This window comes from Zingiber officinale, chromosome 1A (assembly GCF_018446385.1).
Source record: "Zingiber officinale cultivar Zhangliang chromosome 1A, Zo_v1.1, whole genome shotgun sequence".
Classification (NCBI taxonomy): domain Eukaryota; kingdom Viridiplantae; phylum Streptophyta; class Magnoliopsida; order Zingiberales; family Zingiberaceae; genus Zingiber; species Zingiber officinale.
Genome location: NC_055987.1, coordinates 185,190,202 through 185,210,344, shown reverse-complemented (window position 1 = coordinate 185,210,344; position 20,143 = coordinate 185,190,202). Strand labels below are relative to the sequence as shown.

The following is a 20,143-nucleotide window of genomic DNA, read 5'->3' as shown; positions in this document are numbered from 1 at the left end:
TGCCGAAGATATACAAAGTATTAGCCGAATTTAAATATTCGAATTAAATTCAACTTACAGCTAAGATGACCTGAGCTAATAATCTCAGGCTACCAACAGGAGTTGGTTTCTGTCAAGTGATGAAGGCAGGCTGCACCGTGTTGATAGAGCGGGCTGAGCAACCGGGCAGGTCGGTCGAGCAGATAGTTTGTATAGGAAGATCAGCCGAGCGGGTAGAGCGGCTAATTGGGATTTAAAGCCGAGCGGTCTAGCAGACTGATCGAGCGATGTAGACAGGTAGGGCTGTCAGAGAGGCCAGGTGGCAGATAGGTCGGGCTGTCAGAGAGTCTCGGGTTGAGCAGACAGACCGGGCGACAAACAAGTCGGGCTATCAAAGAGACTGGCAGACTGGGCGAGCTGACAGGCCGGACGAAGATCCCGAGCGGGTAGAGAAGTCTATCGGTTGGATAAAGAGACCGACCGGGAGAGCTGACCGAGGCTTGCGAGTCGCAGTTTCCTTGAAACAGATCCGCCCACCTCCAGTAGTGCTTCGAGGCTTACAAGGGTTGTCTGCTTCCCAGGATACAACGACCTACCGTGAATCCGACCAAGCACTGGTGGTCATGGTGAGCTGAGTGGTACCCGAACGCTACCACGAGCACTCCGCCGAGCAGGAGTTGCACGACAGAGGAGGAGGAAGAAAAATGGAAAGCCGCTTTAATGATCTTAATGGTCAATGCATCAGCAACAAAATGTTGGTTGTTCCACTTGGATAAATTTTGCCCCAACCAGTCCAACATTCGTGTGCGTAAGTCGCACTCACACACAAGTTAAGTTGGTTTAGTGCAATCCGAGCTCTAGATTTACACCTTTTTTGCGTACTCACACATGAGAGAGAGTCTCTCCCCATGTATTTATTCATCTTTTTAATGTATGTGAATCAATATAAATCAACAAATATACCTTGAAACTTTTAAAGTGGGACTAAAGTTCCATTCACAATGGGGCCTCTTTCCTCTTTCATTTTTTCTCCATTCATTTATATTTAACATAAACATAGTCCATAAATATTTTAAGTTAGTCTACGGATTAACATAGTCCACAATTATATAGATAATTGTTCTAGTAAATTTTAGATTAATTTTTAACATATTCAGAATGCTATTATCACTGTTTGCTCTGATAAATAATTTAAGTAATATTTGAGTTGGGAAGAAGTCTCACTATTCGAAGGACATTTTAGATTTTAGTCGGACTCGACATCAATGGATTTGATCTCACTCAGAATAGATAAATGGATCTAATTTGGTTTTGAGATGTTAATGTCATCGAAAGATTTCAAGCATCAACTTTGTCGTGTAAAAGATTTCGTGGGGATCCAAACATAGGTGAAGCGTGGAACTCTCATGCTATCATCATAAAGATGTTAAAATAGTTTTTTTTTATTTCAATAAAATAGTATAACAATCGAATCATAATTTAAATAAATTAATAAATAATTTTTTTTCAATGAGTATATATATAGCACATAAAATATTGAACCGGGGAGTTAACAATATTGAATCGTCGGAGATGAGTATTATCGCTTTGTTTCAATAAAATATTATATTTTAGACATTGAATATTGCATACTCAAACTCTCAAATATATGACACTCGTACGTCTCATAGAATTAAAATTAGTACAAAGATTTGCACAACTCTTGTACAAAATACTTGCATTGTTTGAAGAGATGTACAAAATACTCATGGAACTTGAATTAAGCCCTCGTTACACAATATCATATTTTAGATACTCAGGTGGTGTCTGGTTAAATGATGAAAATAATTATAGATATGAGTTTGATAGTAAAGTGGAATGAGAATGAAATCCACTTAGCTATATAGGTTTGATTGATTCTCATAAATCTAGAAATCATTTTCAAATTATCATTTCCAAACTCATAATTCAAACACTATCTTTTACAATCATTTCATTTCCACATTCCCAAACCTATCAACCAAACACCCCTTATTACATAATCAATCTCTCAAATACAAGACACTCATATATGTAGACTTTCACAATATTTGTATAAAATGCCTACATTCTTCACATACCCGTGATGAATTAGCCATCAATCTATATCATGGGATTGTAGAGGTGTTCAAAGGACTTGGTTCGTTCGTCACCCCAATTGAGCTGCTCCCACCATAATCTCTCACACTCGATCTCTTTCAGCCCATCAGCAACCAACGTCAGCTTCGTCAGTTTGGGGCAATCTTCCACCTTGATAGTCTTCAACGATGGGAAATTTAATATTCGTTGCCCATCACTTAAACTCTTCAATTCTGGAAGCTGCCGTAGCACCATTATCTGGAGATAAGGAAAGATTGTTATAATTGTCTCCCCACTACCATTTGCCTCTCCCTCCAATTTGATCAATCTGTCTATTGCCCTACAATCCTCAATTTTTAGTGCAACAAGAGTATTAGGGAACCAAGCCCTCCAGACCAGCTTTGCTTTTGGGAGACTCGAAAGTCGAAGCTCTTGTAGAGGTAGAAGAATAGGTTGACGATTACCAATTACTACCTCTTCTAGCTCACTCATTGCGTGAAGCTGGATACGAATTAGTCTGAGCATAGTTTCCGCATGAAAATCCATGGATGGGATGTTGAACATCATCAAATCTTGACACCCTTCTATATGGAGCCAATGTGTGAATGCTGCCAGTCTTGGAGAGTCACAGAGGTTTTGAAGAGCAGCAAGCGTGCTGACTGTGATCCCAATGACTTTTAATCTCTTCAAGCTTTCCAGCTCTTCGAAACTAACACCTCCTTCCCAAGTCTGTCCTTCCCTCCACCCACTGTAGCTGTCCACCATGTCAAGCCACTGCAATTCTCGAAGACCGGAGATTAGTCGGTCAGGAATAGTTCTCAAATATTTCATGGATTCCAATGACAAATATTTGAGATTTACTAATGCTGCCATCTCCTTTGGCAGAGAAGTAATCCTAGTTCCGGATAGCTGGAGAAAGTGTAGTTGCATCAGATTACCAATGCTTACCGGTAGCTCCTCTATAGAAGTCTGTTGCAAATCAAGGATTTTGAGGTGAGGCATGTGCAAGAAGAAGCCATTTGGAAACTTCCTGAGATATTTGTTAACGTCAAGATTCAGAAAAATCAAGTTAGGACATTGAGGTGCTTCTGGAAGGTCTCTTATTTGGTTCCACACAAGTGCAATTCTCTCTGCATCTCGCCATTTCTCAACTGCCGATGCTTCTTCGACCCGCTCCCTATCCCGCACCAACCATTTGTTCTCCTTCTTCCCGCACTCACGTTGCACCCACAATATCATGGCTCGGGTCATGGGATGGATCGTGAAGTAGTTGTTGGATATTGGGGCCTTAAATGGACCAAAATGATTTTGAGGAAGGAAGCCATCAATTGTTGAAAGTCGTAATTGACTTCAAAATTAAAATCTACGATTCGCGTAGATAGATTTAGACTATTAATTTGCTCAAAACCGATTAAGGGTGAATGAGAAATTAATGTTTAAAGTCGGCCCAAAATAACATTTATTATTCATTAATAAAGTGCATGGGAGAATAGTCCCACATCGGAAATTCTCGATGTGTATTCTCTACTTATTAATGAAGATGTGTTAATGGAGTTAACACAAAAATAAAAGGACAGATGCTCCCTTAGCCCAGGGCGAGCAGGTGCTCGCACCTGTGAGCCCGCCACCCACCACGTGCGCAATGGGCGCTTTGTAGGCGAACTTTGCACTTCGCACGTACGCATCGTCGCGAGGAGCATTGAGGAGCTTAAATTTATGCTCCAGGTGACATTGCACGTACGCATCGTGACGTGGCAGTGCCTATGCGGCATCCTCGTGGGCAAAGGGAGATGACTGGACAGTTGACTTAGGGAATGGATGGCTACCGTTGATCAACGTTGATCAAATAGGTATGATGGATCGCTTGTGATGCGATCTAGAGCGTTGGATCGCAAAGAGTAACGATCTGACGGCTTGGGATGTGACTTGATCTGAAGCATCGAATCAATGGATCCAGATCCGATGGCCGATGACAATAGGCGGGATCTGAGGGTCACAACTCCTCAGATCTGATGGATGAGATTGAAGTGGGCTTGGAGAAGGGTTACAACCCTTCAGAATGGATGATCTAGATCGATCCAGCCCAAAGAACACATCCACTCACCCAAAGGACACTCAACCTCTTCTTTTAGTATAAATAGAACTCTCCAGATGATGGAATACTCACTCAATCCTCTCTTCTCTTCCTCAAGCATTCATCTCATCTTGTGCATTCAAGAGTCCAAGAAGTCTATTAGAAGGTTCGCTGGTCTCGGAAGTCGGAGTGCTACGATTTCGAGACGTTCGTCGTCGTTGTATCTTGGGAACGAATTGCAACAATCCGTTAAGCACCGTAGCGGAGCAATATCGTTTACGGAGATAGTGTCGAACACTAGCATACTTCAGATGCTACCCGGGAATAACAGTGTAAACGATATTTCGTGCAAACTGATATGGCTACCAACGACATTCCGACGGCCGTTCCGACCGCCATTCCGACAACCATTCCATACGGAGAAAAGCCGGAGAAATTCACCGGAATCGACTTCAAAAGATGGCAGCAGAAGATGTTGTTTTATCTAACAGCGCTAACCCTTGTACGATTTTTGCACGAAGACACGCCAGCCGCTACGGAAGGTAGTAAGGCTGCTAGCGATGCGTGGTCTCACGGAGATTTTCTGTGCCGCAATTATATACTCAACGCCTTGGACAACACGTTATATAACGTATATTGTTCTCTGGAGACGGCGAAATCTTTGTGGGAATCCCTTGAGAAGAAATACAAGACCGAAAATGCTGGATTGAAGAAATTCATCGTCGGTCGGTTTCTGGATTTCAAGATGGTGGACTCAAAAAGCGTCTCATCTCAAGTCCAAGATATGCAATTAATACTGCATGATCTGGACGCCGAAGGCATGAAGCTGAACGAGACATTCGCAGTTGCTGCGGTAATTGAGAAGCTCCCTCCGTCATGGAAGGATTTCAAGAATTACCTAAAGCACAAGCAAAAGGAGATAGGGCTGCAAGACCTGATCCTGAGGCTACGAATAGAGGAGGATAATCGAAAGTTATCCGACTCCAGAGGAACCAAGCGGACTATAGACGAAATGTCCAACCTGGTCGAGCCGAACGCTAAAAAGCCGAAGCAATTCAAAAAGAAGGCTCAAGCAAAGAAGTTCAAAGGCTCCTGCTACAACTGTGGAAAGGTAGGACACCTATCCAAGGACTGCAGACACCCAAAGAAGCCAACCAAGGGGCCAAAGGATGCTGCGAATCATGTCGCAACCTCTCTTGAGGACTTGGATCTCACTGCGGTTGTATTTGAAGCCAACTTGGTGGATACCAACCCGAAGCAGTGGTTCATTGATACTGGAGCAACTCGTCATATCTGTTCCGATAAGGCGATGTTCTCCAAGTATACTCCGATAAATGGCAGGAAGCTCTATATGGGTAATTCCACGACGTCGCCAATTGTTGGACTCGGAAAGGTTGTTCTGAAGATGACGTCCGGAAAGGAGCTAACACTCATTGATGTACTCCATGTTCCCGACATCAGTAAGAACCTAGTTTCTGGAGCGGCATTGGTCAAGGCCGGATTTAGGCTAGTGTTCCAGTCAGACAACTTTGTACTTACGAAGAATGGTGTCTTCGTAGGAAAGGGGTACCTAGAAAAGGGTCTATTCAAAATGGTTGTAATGCCTGTACTCCGAAATTTTGATGGTAATAAAATAAATGCTTCCAGCTATGTTGTTGAGTGTTTTAATTTATGGCATGATCGACTCGGACATGTGCATAATAATACTCTCAAACGTCTCGTCAAATTAAATTTATTACCAAACGTCAATGTTGACGGAACACACAAATGTGAAGTGTGCGTGGAAGCGAAAATGACGAAACTACCTTTTCATTCGGTGGAAAGGACAACAACTCCTCTAGAGTTAATACATAGTGATGTATGTGACTTGAAATTTGTGCAAACTAGAGGAGGTAAAAAATATTTTATTACTTTTATCGATGACTGCACAAAGTTCTGTTATGTCTTTCTTTTAAGAAGTAAAGACGAAGCCCTAGAGGCGTTCAGAACCTATAAAACAGAAGTTGAAAACCAACTTGACAAACGAATTAAAATAATTCGAAGCGATAGAGGTGGAGAATATGGTGCACCGTTTGATGAATTTTGTACAGAATCTGGCATTATCCATCAAACAACGGCGCCTTACTCACCTCAATCAAACGGTGTTGCCGAACGTAAAAATCGGACACTAAAAGAAATGATGAATGCCTTGTTGATAAATTCAGGCTTACCTCAAAACTTGTGGGGGGAAGTAATATTATCGGCAAATCACATTCTCAACAGAATCCCTCATAAGAAAAATGATAAAACTCCATATGAACTATGGAAAGGCCGCGAGCCATCGTACAAATACCTGAAAGTGTGGGGGTGCTTGGCAAAGGTCGAAGTACCTAAACCAAAGCAAGTAAAGATCGGACCTAAAACGTTCGATGCGATATTTATCGGATATGCCCATAATAGTAGTGCATATCGTTTCCTAGTTCACAAATCAGACATTCCTGATATACATGTGGGAACAACCATAGAATCTCGGAATGCGATATTCTTTGAAAACGTATTCCCAAATAAAAAGGAAAACGTTGAAAGTGATAACAACGGAAGTTCAAACAAAAATGATGTTACCGAACTTACATGTTATAAAAGGACTATTGACGATCAAAGTGAAGAGTCACGTCGTAGCAAACGGGATAGAGTTGAGAAATCGTTCGGGCCAGATTTCATGACTTTCATGTCAGAAATGGAACCAAGAACATTAAGTGAAGCTCTCTCTAGACCCGATGCTGCAATGTGGAAAGAAGCTGTCAATAGTGAAATTGAGTCTATCATGAATAATCATACTTGGGAATTAGTAGACCTTCCTTCTGGTAATAAACCATTAGGTTGTAAGTGGATACTAAAACGTAAGTATAAAACTGATGGATCAATTGACAAGTATAAGGCCAGACTTGTAGCCAAGGGGTACAAGCAAGAGGAAGACCTTAATTACTTCGATACATACTCACCGGTGACAAGGATTACGTCCATACGAGTGCTAATAGCCATTGCAGCACTGTATGACCTTGAAATACATCAAATGGATGTTAAAACTGCGTTCTTAAATGGTGAGTTGGAAGAAGAAATTTATATGGAGCAACCCAAGGGTTGACTCCTGGAAATGAGAAAAGGTGTGTCGACTTGTTAAGTCGCTTATGGACTTAAGCAAGCGCCTAAACAATGGCACGAAAAATTTGACAAAGTAATGCTGTCAAACGAATTCAGAATAAATGAATGTGACAAATGCATTTATGTCAAAAACACACCTGAAGGCTATGTAATTGTCTGTCTATACGTAGATGACATGCTAATAATGGGCAGTAATCATGATGTAATCATGACTACAAAGAAAATGTTGACCAGAAGTTTTGATATGAAAGATATGGGTCAAGCAGATGTTATATTGGGAATTAAAATTTTCAGGACATCAGAAGGGATAGTTTTAACACAATCCCATTATGTAGAATCTGTATTGAAAAAATTCAATGCGTACGATCTCTCTACAGTGAAAACACCTATGGATCTAAGTCAACACTTAGCAAAAAACCATAGTGAGACCATATCGCAGTTGGAATATTCTCGGATAATAGGCAGTTTGATGTATCTCACAAACTGCACACGTCCGGATATTTCCTGTACGGTCAACAAACTGAGTCGTTTTACGAGTAATCCAAACGACACCCATTGGAAAGCATTGATGCGAGTTCTCAGATATTTGAAATATACTATGAACTATGAATTACATTATGGAAAATATCCCGCTGTGTTGGAAGGATATTGTGATGCTAATTGGATATCAGATACAAAAGACTCCAAATCCACTAATGGATATGTATTCACGATCGGTGGGGGAGCAGTATCTTGGAAATCCACTAAGCAGACTTGCATTGCTCGGTCAACTCTGGAATCCAAGTTTATAGCACTAGACAAAGCAGCTGAGGAAGCTGAATGGCTACAGAATTTCTTGGAAGATATTCCTGTTGGTGCGGATAGCACTAACGGTCTAACCTAGGTTTTGATGAATGACAAATAGGTTAAATTAGTTTTGTTGTTGTCTGACACTTTAATCGAGTGTGCAGGAGAAGTCCAGACAGGTCGACGGGCTGACCGGATGTCTGGCACGAAGTCCAGCTAGGTCGACGGGCTGACCGGATAGCTAGCGAGAAGTCCAAGCGGGTCGACGGGCTAACCGGACGCTTGGCAAGAAGTCCAGCTAGGTCGACGGGCTGACCAGATAGCTGGCGAGAAGTCCAGACGGGTCGAAGGGCTGACGTCTGGCAGGTAAGTGAGGTAAGTCACTGGAGGGGAGTGACTGCGAGGACGCGTTCCCAGGAAGGGAACATTATGCGTCGATCCGGCTTAGATCCATTTCGGATATCTAAGTCGAGATCGTGACTAGATTCCGGTCTCGGAAAGATGGAATCTAAGTCATACTCTTTTCTTGGTAAATCATATTACTTTAGTTGTGCTAACAATCTGTTTTGCAGAATATATATTTGCCTCGGACTAACTCTATTTTGCAGGAAAGGAAGTTTCTAGAAATAGGGGGTCCGGGCGCCCGGAAGGGATCCGGGCGCCCGGAGGTGAATTCTATCCAGGCCTAGTCGTCGCCACGTGGAGTTCGCTGATTAGACCTGCCACGTCGCACCAGGGCGCCCGAGCAGCATATAAAAGAAGCCCCAGGGGTGGAGCTTCAAACACAACTGAGAACTCTTCGACTGCTTGCCCTGCTGCTCTACGCTCCTGCGACGCTAACAAAGCTCCGACAAAGTGCTCCTTCTTCTTTGGTTAATTTCCTTGTCGGTATCACTTTGTTTCATTAGCATCTCTTGTACTCTTTTTGTAATCATATTCGAATTGCTAGTGGTTGCCCAATGAAAGTGGTCAAGGACCACGGGCCTTCGAGTAGGAGTCGTCACAGGCTCCGAACAAAGTAAAATCAACTGTGTTCATTTACTTTTCCGCTGCGTACTTTTTCACTCGAGTTTTCAAATCGATATTCACCCCCCTTCTATCGAACGATCACGGTCCTACAAGTGGTATCAGAGCAGGTACCGCTCTGATTTGGTGCAACCACCAATCAGACAGGGGGTGAAAAATTAACCTTTTTTTTTTTTTCGGTTTTCAGTTTTACGTTTAATTTCAAACTGGTAGTATTACTTGTTTTAAATTTTTTTTCGTTGAAATTAAATCTAAATTGGTGCAACACCAATTTAGATACTTCTATTATTTTTTTCTTCTTCCGCACTACTAATCCAAGACCAAGTCTTGGGATTTTTGTTTTTCTTTTCTTTCTTCTGTGTGCAGGACTAAAATGTCTCAGACAGAAGGATTCAGCACAGTACGACCTCCACTTTTCAACGGGGATGATTTTTCGTACTGGAAGAAGCAAATGGAGGTTTACCTCAAAACAGACTTCGACCAGTGGATGAGCGTTACGAGACCCTATAAAATTCCAGCGGACAACTCCGGGAATATACTGGATCCTGAAGACTGGACAGCAGATTTGAAGAAAAAGGCGTCAACAGAAAATAAAGCGATCAACACTCTACAGTGCGGATTAATAAGAGAAGAACTGAACAGAGTCGGTCCACACAAAAACGCTAAAGAGCTGTGGGAAAAATTGATCGAGCTGCACGAGGGAACGAGCGACGCCAAGGTAACAAAACGAGACCTGCTTTTAAATAAAATTCTTAATATAAAAATGCAGGAAGGTGAAACGGCGAATCAGCTCCACGCGAGGATCAAGGACATCCTCAACGGGCTTCATGCGATAGGCCACCAGATGGAAAATAGAGACTTAATAAGGTACGCATTAAATGCTTTTCCACGAAATAGTTTGTGGGCATCAATCGTAGATGCCTACAAAATCTCTAAAAATCTTTCTAAGTTAAAATTAGACGAGCTTTTCTGTGAACTAGAATTACATGAACAAACTAATGCTGGAGCCGAGAAAGGTATAACTTTATTTGCAGGTTCCTCCAAAGAAAAGAAGAGCAAGCCTGAATATGAAGAAGATTCCGACCAAGACTCGGAAGACGAAGAACACCTGGTGAACTTGGTAAGAAAAATGTTCACCAGGAGAAAAAGGAACTTCAGCAAGAAGGACTTTCAAAAGATCAGTTCTCCCACCGAACAGAAGAACGTGACCTGTTTTGGATGCAACAAAAGGGGGCACTACAAGAACGAGTGTCCAAGACTGAAGATTGACAAACCGAAACAGACAAAAAAGAAGGCTCTCAAAGCAACGTGGGACGACTCGTCCTCGAGCGAATCGGAAGCAGAAGATCAAAAGCACCAGAGTCACCTCGCGCTAATGGCCCGCGAAGCTGAAACGGAAGATGAATCGGAAGATGGGTCCGAACCCGAATCGAGCCACGAGTCCGTACTCGTTTCCGAAGGTTTCGAAGAGGTATACCTGAACCTAAATCGTAAATTTTTTAAAATTATTTCTTGTTTGAATAATAAATTGATTAAACTAGAAAATGAAAACAAATCACTTCTTGAGGAAAATCAAGACCTCAAAGAACAAATAAAAAATTCAAATCCAACTCAAGATCTAACACTTGAGGAGGATAATTTATCATTAAAAAATAAAATAAATAATTTAAAAGAGATATTAGAAAAATTCACAACAAGATCAAAAAATCTAGACTTAATCCTAAATAATCAAAAAGCATGCTATAATAAAACCGGACTAGGATATAAGTCGAATTCAAATAAAACCTTCAAATCATTAATAACCCAATACAAATCAACCAATCTAGCTTGGGTTCCGAAAGCGTGCTTAACCACGCAAATAGGACTTAATCAATATTATATACCTAAAGAAAAAATACATTATATAAAATCGAATAAACCAAACCAAAATCCAAAATACAAACCTAAATCAAATTCAAAATCTAAACACTTTAAAAAACAACAAAATATAAACTATCACCAAGTTAATTATAACTATAAAAGAAACAGACACAAACCTAAAACGAAAATTTAAATTAAAGGTCAATAATTCAGGGGGAGGCTCCAGAATAGCTAGCACCTCCAAAATTAACTAACCCGGCAGTGTGATTAGGATTAGTTAAAAAGAGACCAAGTTTAACTTGAATCATGGTACTGGTGAAGTTTTTGGATGATAGTACGTTAGGGAAGCTTGGGCATCGCATGTCTAGAAAGATATGGTTTCGATCTGGTGTATTTGGCCAAGTGGAACTGACCGAAGCTACCCTTAAATGAATCCTAACCAGTTAGACCAAGATTTAGTACTAAGCTCCGTGGATAGGACTATTCGGAAAACCTCGAAAGGTTGGTTACTACTAATGACGTCCATGTGACTCACCAAGCTTAGAAGTTTATCCGAAGATTGCCTATTTGTGGAGACCAAAGCTAAATCTGAATCTAACACAAGTTAAACCAAAAACTCCATAATTAAAAATCCAATTTCATCTCACAAAATCATAGGATTCCCTGATTGATAATATAGATCGGGTGAGATGAATAAGGCTTAAATTTGTTTTAATTTTAAAATTAATTTCAAAATTTTAATTTTAAACTTAAAAATTAATTTCAAAATTTTAATTTTAAACTTAAAAATTAATCTCAAAATTTTAAACTTAAAAATTAATTTCAAAATTTTAAATTTTAAACTTAAAAATTAATTTCAAAATTTTAAATTTTAAACTTAAAAATTAATCTCAAAATTTTAAACTTAAAAATTAATTTCAAAATTTAACTTAAAAATTAATTTCAAAATTTTAATTTTAAACTTAAAAATTAATTTCAAAATTTTAATTTTAAACTTAAAAATTAATTTCAAAATTTCAATTTCAAACTTAAAAAATTAATGTCAAAACTTTTAAACTTAACTTAAATAATGCCTGCTCAAAAATAAAAAGACTAACTTTAAATCCTACTTACTGTAGGAAACCAAGTGGATTTTGGACAGTGGTTGCTCCAAACATATGATTGGAGATCACACCAAATTCACTCAACTCACTTACAAAAGCTTAGGAACAGTTGCCTTTGGAAACAGGTAATATTGAATTAAAAATAGACTTTATAATTACAAATGTTTTACTTGTTGAAAATTTTAAATATAATCTTCTGAGTATAAGTCAATTATACGATACTAGGTATAAGGTTAAATTTCTATCCACAGAGTGTTTAATCAAACATCTAGATAATCCTACCATAAGCCTAAAAGGTTTTAGAAAAGACAACATCTATGCCATCAACTTAACCACTTCTTCCATTAAGTGTTATTTAACACAAAAAGAAGAAACATGGTTATGCCATAGAAGAATGTCTCACACTAATTTTAAAAATATAAGCAAATTAAATGGACTAGTGAGAGGCTTACCAAAATTACCTAACATAGATTCAACCATATGTAATACTTGTCAACAAGGTAAACAAACTAAATCCACTCACAAACCAATAAATCAGCCACAAACCCACTCAATATTAGAGCTTCTACACTTAGATCTTTTTGACTCCCATGGAGTCAAATCCATAAATGGAAACTTATACTGTTTAATCATAATAGATGATTATTCTAGGTTTACTTGGGTAAAATTCTTAAAATATAAAGACGAAACTTTTGAAATCTTTACGAACTTTTGCAAACAAATTGAAAATGAAAAAGATCGTAAAATTAAAAGAATTAGGAGTGACAATGGTGGAGAATTTAAAAATCATAATTTTAACAAATTCTATCTTGAAAATGGCTACCATCACGAATTTTCATGTCCTAAAACCCCCCAACAAAATGGAATTGTAGAAAGAAAAAATAGGACCTTACTAGAAGCCTCTAGAACTATGTTAAATGAATATAACCTACCTAAATATTTCTGGGCAGAAGCCATTAGCACAGTCTGCTATGTGCAAAATAGAACAACATTAAATAAAAGACATAATAAAACCTTCTTTGAAATATTTTATAACAAACAACCTAACATAAAATATTTTAAAGTATTTGGGTGTCCAACCTTCATCCTAAATACTAGAGAACATTTAGGAAAATTCACCTCTAAAGTAGAAAATAGAATTTTTATAGGATATTCTCTAAACAGTAGAGTTACAGAATATATAATAAAATTACACTAAAAATCGAGGAAACCACAAATGTAAAATTTGAAGAAACCCAAGGACAAACTCAACTTCAACCTACTGAAATTAATAATTCTGAAGAAACCAATCAATCCCTAGACTATGAAGAAGATGAACACACTCAAGAAAATGAACCCCCTAGAACTATAAGGGTTAACCCAAATCACCCAACTGATCAAATAATTGGTGACCCAGACTTGAGAGTTCAAACCAGATCATCCTTTAGAAACCTAAGTCAAATTTCTCTAATTTCAAAAATTGAACCCAAAACTGTGGATGAATCCCTACTAGACCCAGACTGGATTATAGCTATGTAAGAAGAACTAGCCCAATTTGAGTGTAATGAAGTTTGGGACCTAGTACCACCACCTAAGGATAAGAAAATAATAGAAACAAAATGGGTATTCAGAAACAAATTAAGTGAAACTGGGGAGATTACTAGAAATAAGGCTAGGCTAGTTGCCAAAGGGTTTAGTCAGGTTGAAGGACTTGACTATGATGAGACCTATGCCCCAGTAGCTAGATTAGAATCCATTAGAATGTTACTAAGTTATGCAGCCCATAAGGGATTCAAACTATACCAAATGGATGTTAAGTCAACCTTTCTTAATGGACTAATTAAAAAAGAAGTTTATGTAGGTCAGCCTCCTGGGTTTGAAAATCTAGAACACCCTGATTATGTTTTTAAGTTAAAGAAAGCATTATATGGACTTAAACAAGCACCCAGGGCATGGTATGAAAGGCTAACATCTTACTTAACATCTAAAGGATTCAACCAAGGTCAAATTGACCCAACCTTGTTTGTTAAATCATTAAATACAGACATATTTATTGCACAAATATATGTAGATGATATAATATTTGGTTCAACAAATTCAGATTTTTTAGAAGAATTTATTAATCTAATGGAAAAAGAATTTGAAATGAGCTTAGTAGGAAAATTAACTTATTTCTTAGGATTATAAATCAAACAAACAAATGAAGGAAATTATATTTATCAACACAAATACACTAAAGAATTACTTAAAAAATTCGGAATGGAAAATACAAAAGAAATAAAAACACCTATGGCAGTAAACACAATCTTAGATAATGACCCAAATGGAAAACCAGTTGATTTAAAATATTATAGGAGTGCAATAGGTAGCCTACTGTACTTAACTGCAAGCCGACCTGATATTTTATTTGCAGTTAGTATGTGTGCTAGATACCAAACCTGTGCTAAGGAATCCCATTTGACACAAGTTAAAAGAATTTTTAGATATCTTAAGGGAACAACAAATGTAGGAATTTGGTATCCTAGGACCAATAATTTTGAACTAATAGGGTATTCTGACTCAGATTATGCTGGATGTAAATTAGACCGCAAAAGCACAAGTGGTGGATGCCAATTATTAGGTTCATCACTTGTTAGCTGGTTTAGTAGAAAGCAACATTGTGTTGCTCTATCTACAACTGAGTCAGAGTACATAGCTATAGGCGAATGTGTTGCACAATTATTATGGATGATGCATACTCTAAAAGATTTCAACTTAAATATCACAAATGTAAAAGTATTAATTGGCAATATAAGTTCAATTAACTTAACCAAGAACCCTGTGCATCATTCACGAATCAAACATATTGAAATTAGGCACCACTTTATCAGGGATCATGTTACTAAAGGTGATATTGAACTCAAATACATTGAGTCCAAATCAAATTTAGCTGACATTTTCACAAAACCACTCCCTGAAAGTGAATTTAACAACTTACGTCGAAAATTAGGGATGTGCTTAATAGACTAGGATTTTTCAAAAATATTTTCAAAAATAGTTCTCTCAAATTATAAGTTAAACTTGTTTGTTTTCAAAACTTTCCATTTTTAGATTTTCAAAACCAGTTTTGGCCTTAGACTAGTTTTGAATCCTTAGAAAGCATGTACCCATAGGACTAATTTTTGAGCATCTCACCAACACCTTATGTTTACCTTGCTTGTGTTTGACAAACATAGAAAGGGGTGAGATGCATAGGCCAACTGTCTGGACTTAAGATGCTTATTTCAGTGCATCGGCATAAGTCTGGACGTTAAATACAAATCAGACATTAATCGGATTAAGTTCATCAGTCAAGTCAAACACTGACTGCTTATAATCAACTTAATCTGACTAACTAAGCGAAAGCTACTATCTTCTGATAGTGAGTTAGTACCTAATTGGTTAGACAACTGTTTAATTTTAAGTGTCAAGTTCAGGTGGAGAAATTAATTAAAATTTTGTATGTTTTTGTACATTTATTTTAAAACTAACTTATTTTTTGAACACTAGTTTTCAAAAAGTTAACTTTAACTGAGTATTTGAAAAATTGAAAGGTTAAAAATCCCACCTAATTTTTAAACTTGATTTTAAAAGTTGAAAATTATTACAAATTTACACTTACTCAGTTTTGTAACATATGCTTGAAAATTAAACTTTCCAAACTTAGCTTTTATCAAATTAGCCTTAACAAATTTATTTAAGCTAAAATTTTACTTGTTTTTTTGAAAAATTAAAAATTTTTGCTTTGTTTTGAAAAATCAAATTTGAAAACTAGATTCAACTTAGTGTTTGAAAATTGGAATTTGAAAATTAGAATTTACCTTTTGAAAAGTAAATGTTACTTAAAATCTGAATTTGAAAAACCTGATTTGAAAAATTTTACACGTTTGAAAAGTTAAACTTGATTAACTTTAAACTTATACTTTTTAAAATTCAACTTGACTATCTTTTTAACTTGGTTTAAAAAAAATTATATTTTTATCAGTATCTTTGAAGTTTGAATCAAACTTAGATATTTTCCAAAATTAGCTGTTTCTTAATTTAACAGTAACTATATACTATGCTTGTTTACCCTTGCCTATTTTTGATGAATGCCAAAGGGGGAGGGTTAGGTGGTTAAGTTAGCTAAACCAAATTGAAAACACTAAAACTAACTTTAAAAATCTTGTACCTGTTTTATTTATTTTTGCGTCTTTTCACTAACTTAACCAGATTGTCATTCCATCAAAAAGGGGGAGATTGTTGGTGCGGATAGCACTAACGGTCTAACCTAGGTTTTGATGAATGACAAATAGGTTAAGTTAGTTTTGTTGTTGTCTGACACTTTAATCGAGTGTGCAGGAGAAGTCCAGACAGGTCGACGAGCTAACCGGATGTCTGGCACGAAGTCCAGCTAGGTCGACGGGCTGACCGGATAGCTGGCGAGAAGTCCAAGCCGGTCGATGGGCTGACCGGATGCTTGGCAAGAAGTCCAGCTAGGTCGACGGGCTGACCAGATAGCTGGCGAGAAGTCTAGATGGGTCGAAGGGCTGACGTCTGGCAGGTAAGTGAGGTAAGTCACTGGAGGGGAGTGACTGCGAGGACGCGTTCCCAGGAAGGGAACATTAGGCGTCGATCCGGCTTAGATCCATTTCGGATATCTAAGTCGAGATCGTGACTAGATTCCGGTCTCGGAAAGATGGAATCTAAGTCGTACTCTTTTCTTGGTAAATCATATTACTTTAGTTGTGCTAACAATCTGTTTTACAGAATATATATTTGCCTCGGACTAACTCTGTTTTGCAGGAAAGGAAGTTTCTGGAAATAGGGGGTCCAGGCGCTCGGAAGGGATCCGGGCGCCCGGAGGTGAATTCTATCCAGGCCGAGTCGTCGCCACGTGGAGTTCGCTGATTAGACCTGCCACGTCGCACCAGGGCGCCCGGAAGGGATCCAGGCGCCCGGAGCAGCATATAAAAGAAGCCCCAGGGGTGGAGCTTCAAACACAACTGAGAACTCTTCGACTGCTTGCCCTGCTGCTCTACGCTCCTGCGACGCTAACAAAGCTCCGACAAAGTGCTCCTTCTTCTTTGGTTAATTTCCTTGTCGGTATCACTTTGTTTCATTAGCATCTCTTGTACTCTTTTCGTAATCATATTCGAATTGCTAGTGGTTGCCCAACGAAAGTGGTCAAGGACTACGAGTCTTCGAGTAGGAGTCGTCACAGGCTCCGAACGAAGTAAAATCAACTGTGTTCATTTACTTTTCCGCTGAGTACTTTTTCACTCGAGTTTTCGAATCGATATTCACCCCCCCCTCTATCGAACGATCACGGTCCTACAATTCTGAGCTGGATGAAACCTGTGTCTGCCGTACTAATCCACTGTGATAGTCAATCGGCGATTGGAAGGGCACAGAGTAATATGTATAATGGGAAGTCACGACATATATGTCGTAGACATAATACCATTAGGCAGTTGATCTCGAATGGAGTGATTGCAATCGACTATGTTAAGTCCAAAGATAATTTGGCAGATCCTCTAATGAAGGGGTTGAGTCAAGATCAAATATACTGCTCATCAAGAGGAATGTGATTAAAAATCTACAACTGAAAACGACTGTAGCGGTAACCCAACCTTGTTGACTGGAGATCCCAAGATCTTGGTTCAATGGGACAACGAAGTTACAGAAGTTGTGGTCCAGCACATTAGATAGTTTATCTCTATCCCAATCCTAGGATGAATTTGTGCTGTCCTACCTCATGTAGTGAGGTTAAGCTTATGCTTTTAGTGACTTCTATACCTGATAAGGTGGAGTATGGTAGGATACTCTTGATAGAAGTGTCACCTATGTGAGTGTGAAGATAGGCCGCTTCAATGAAACACTCATGAATCCAAGATGGTATCCATGGCCGAAATGGAACCAACCATGAGAACCTAAAGTAGGTGAGATAGATCTCTGTGTGGGTGTTATTGTCTAAGTATACACCAACAGCTGAGCAGTTCAAGACATCACTGCGCAGCCTAGTATACTCGATAGCATTTCACTACGGAAGGTTCAAAGCCACAAGCTACCTCTCCCAATGCAGTGACTTATCGATTGGACTCTTGTAAAGTGTCAGCATGCATACACGCATTACATTAATTTCCATTCATGTGGGGGATTGTTGGATATTGGGGCCTTAAATGGACCAAAACGATTTTGAGGAAGGAAGCCATCAATTGTTCAAAGTCGTAATTGACTTCAAAATTGAAATCTACGATTCGCGTAGATAGATTTAGACTATTAATTTGCTCAAAACCGATTAAGGGTGAATGAGAAATTAATATTTAAAGTCGGCCCAAAATAACATTTATTATTCATTAATAAAGTGCATGGGAGAATAGTCCTACATCGGAAATTCTCGATGTGTATTCTCTACTTATTAATGAAGATGTGTTAATGGAGTTAACACAAAAATAAAAGGACAGGTGCTCCCTTAGCCCAGGGCGAGCAAGTGCTCTCACCTGTGAGCCCGCCACGTGCGCAATGGGCGCTTTGTAGGTGCACTTTGCACTTCGCACGTACGCATCGTCGCGAGGAGCTTAAATTTATGCTCCAGGTGACATTGCAGTGCCTACGTGGCACTCGGGTGACGTGTCAGGCTCGTACCTGACGTGGCAGTGCCTATGCGACATCCTCGTGGGCAAAGGGAGATGACTGGACAGTTAACTTAGGGAATGGATGGCTACCGTTGATCAACGTTGATCAAATAGGTATGATGGATCGCTTGTGATGCGATCTAGAGCGTTGGATCGCAAAGAGTAACGATCTGACGGCTTGGGATGAGACTTGATCTGAAGCATTGAATCAATGGATCCAGATCCGATGGCCGATGACAATAGGCGGGATCTGAGGGTCACAACTCCTCAGATCTGATGGATGATATTGAAGTGGGCTTGGAGAAGGGTTACAACCCTTCAGAATGGATGATCTAGATCGATCCAGCCCAAAGAACACATCCACTCACCCAAAGGACACTCAGAACTCTCCAGATGATGGAATACTCACTCAATCCTCTCTTCTCTTCCTCAAGCATTCATCTCATCTTGTGCATTCAAGAGTCCAAGAAGTCTACTAGAAGGTTCGTTGGTCTCGGAAGTTGGAGTGCTACGATTCCGAGACGTTCGTCGTCGTTGTATCTTGGGAACGAATTGCAACAATCCGTTAAGCACCGTAGCGGAGCAATATCATTTACGGAGATAGTGTCGAACACTAGCCTCGACGATCAGTTTGAATACTCTAGAAGCTACCCGGGATAAACAGTAGTCATCATTAACTCTTTCTGTTAAAGATGCTGCATGTAGTATGCCAAGCAGAAATTGTGTCTTCCTGGTAGAATCCCATATATTATCGGCATTATCAATAATCCCTTCACCTATCCATATTCCTAATATTATATTTGCCAATCCAAGATCCTTTTTTGAATAATGCACCATAAGAGGCGCAAACTCGCAAGTTGTCACTGGATAGACGATCATAGCTTAGTTTCATAATAGAAAAAACATTATTTGTCATACCAGGAAGTTGGTGTGGTGTGTCCTTCATGATGGTCAAGGCGTGTATCCACTCTTCCAAAGTCTTTTTAGGTGCCATCGCTTGTGCCAGCACAATGAGAGCTGCAGGCAAGCCGCCACATTCCTTGACTAAATCTCTAGCCTGGATCCGTATATTCTTGTCGGCGTCAATGACATCCATCCTTGCACTATTTCTGAAGAGATTCCAGGCTGCCTCCTCTTCTAAGCATTCCATTTTAATCATATAACTCTTAGGGAAGGTGAACCTAAGAGGATCACCATCGGCACGATCGGCACCGGAATCCGGCCGGATCAGAGCAGGGGCTTAGATCAACGTCCTTCCTAGAAAATGTGGAACCTCCATATCAGTGGCCCCTAGAGTCGGTCTCATAAATATGAAAGGAGGTAAATACAGGTACACAGCTGAAGCTGGGACGCTAATCCAGGCAATGACACTCCGAGGATCGAAATCATGCACCCCAGTTGTGCTACACCTTGGGGACAGCAGAAGGGTCTTCCTAGGGTTTGTCGTTTACTTGCTGCAAACG

General features: G+C 39.2%; 1 protein-coding gene across 1 annotated transcript; it reads right to left on the bottom strand.

The window, feature by feature from the left end:
• Positions 1-2,100: 2,100 nt before the first annotated feature.
• Positions 2,101-19,830, bottom strand: LOC122008006 (disease resistance protein RPS2-like). Its single transcript, XM_042563573.1, has 3 exons — positions 19,599-19,830; positions 19,332-19,543; positions 2,101-3,363 (listed from the first exon to the last, which is right to left on the bottom strand). The coding sequence occupies exons 1-3, from the start codon at positions 19,828-19,830 to the stop codon at positions 2,101-2,103; spliced, it is 1,707 nt and encodes a 568-aa protein (XP_042419507.1).
• Between the last annotated feature and the right edge of the window lie 313 nt (positions 19,831-20,143).

Coding starts and splice junctions, on each gene's coding strand:
- LOC122008006 (XM_042563573.1), bottom strand. CDS start 19,830: ATGGAATGCTTAGAAGAGGAGGCAGCCTGGAATCTCTTCAGAAATAGT. Junction 19,544..19,598: donor CACACCACACCAACTTCCTG/GTATGACAAATA, acceptor TCGTCTATCCAG/TGACAACTTGCGAGTTTGCG. Junction 3,364..19,331: donor ATGACTACTGTTTATCCCGG/GTAGCTTCTAGA, acceptor GGTCCATTTAAG/GCCCCAATATCCAACAACTA.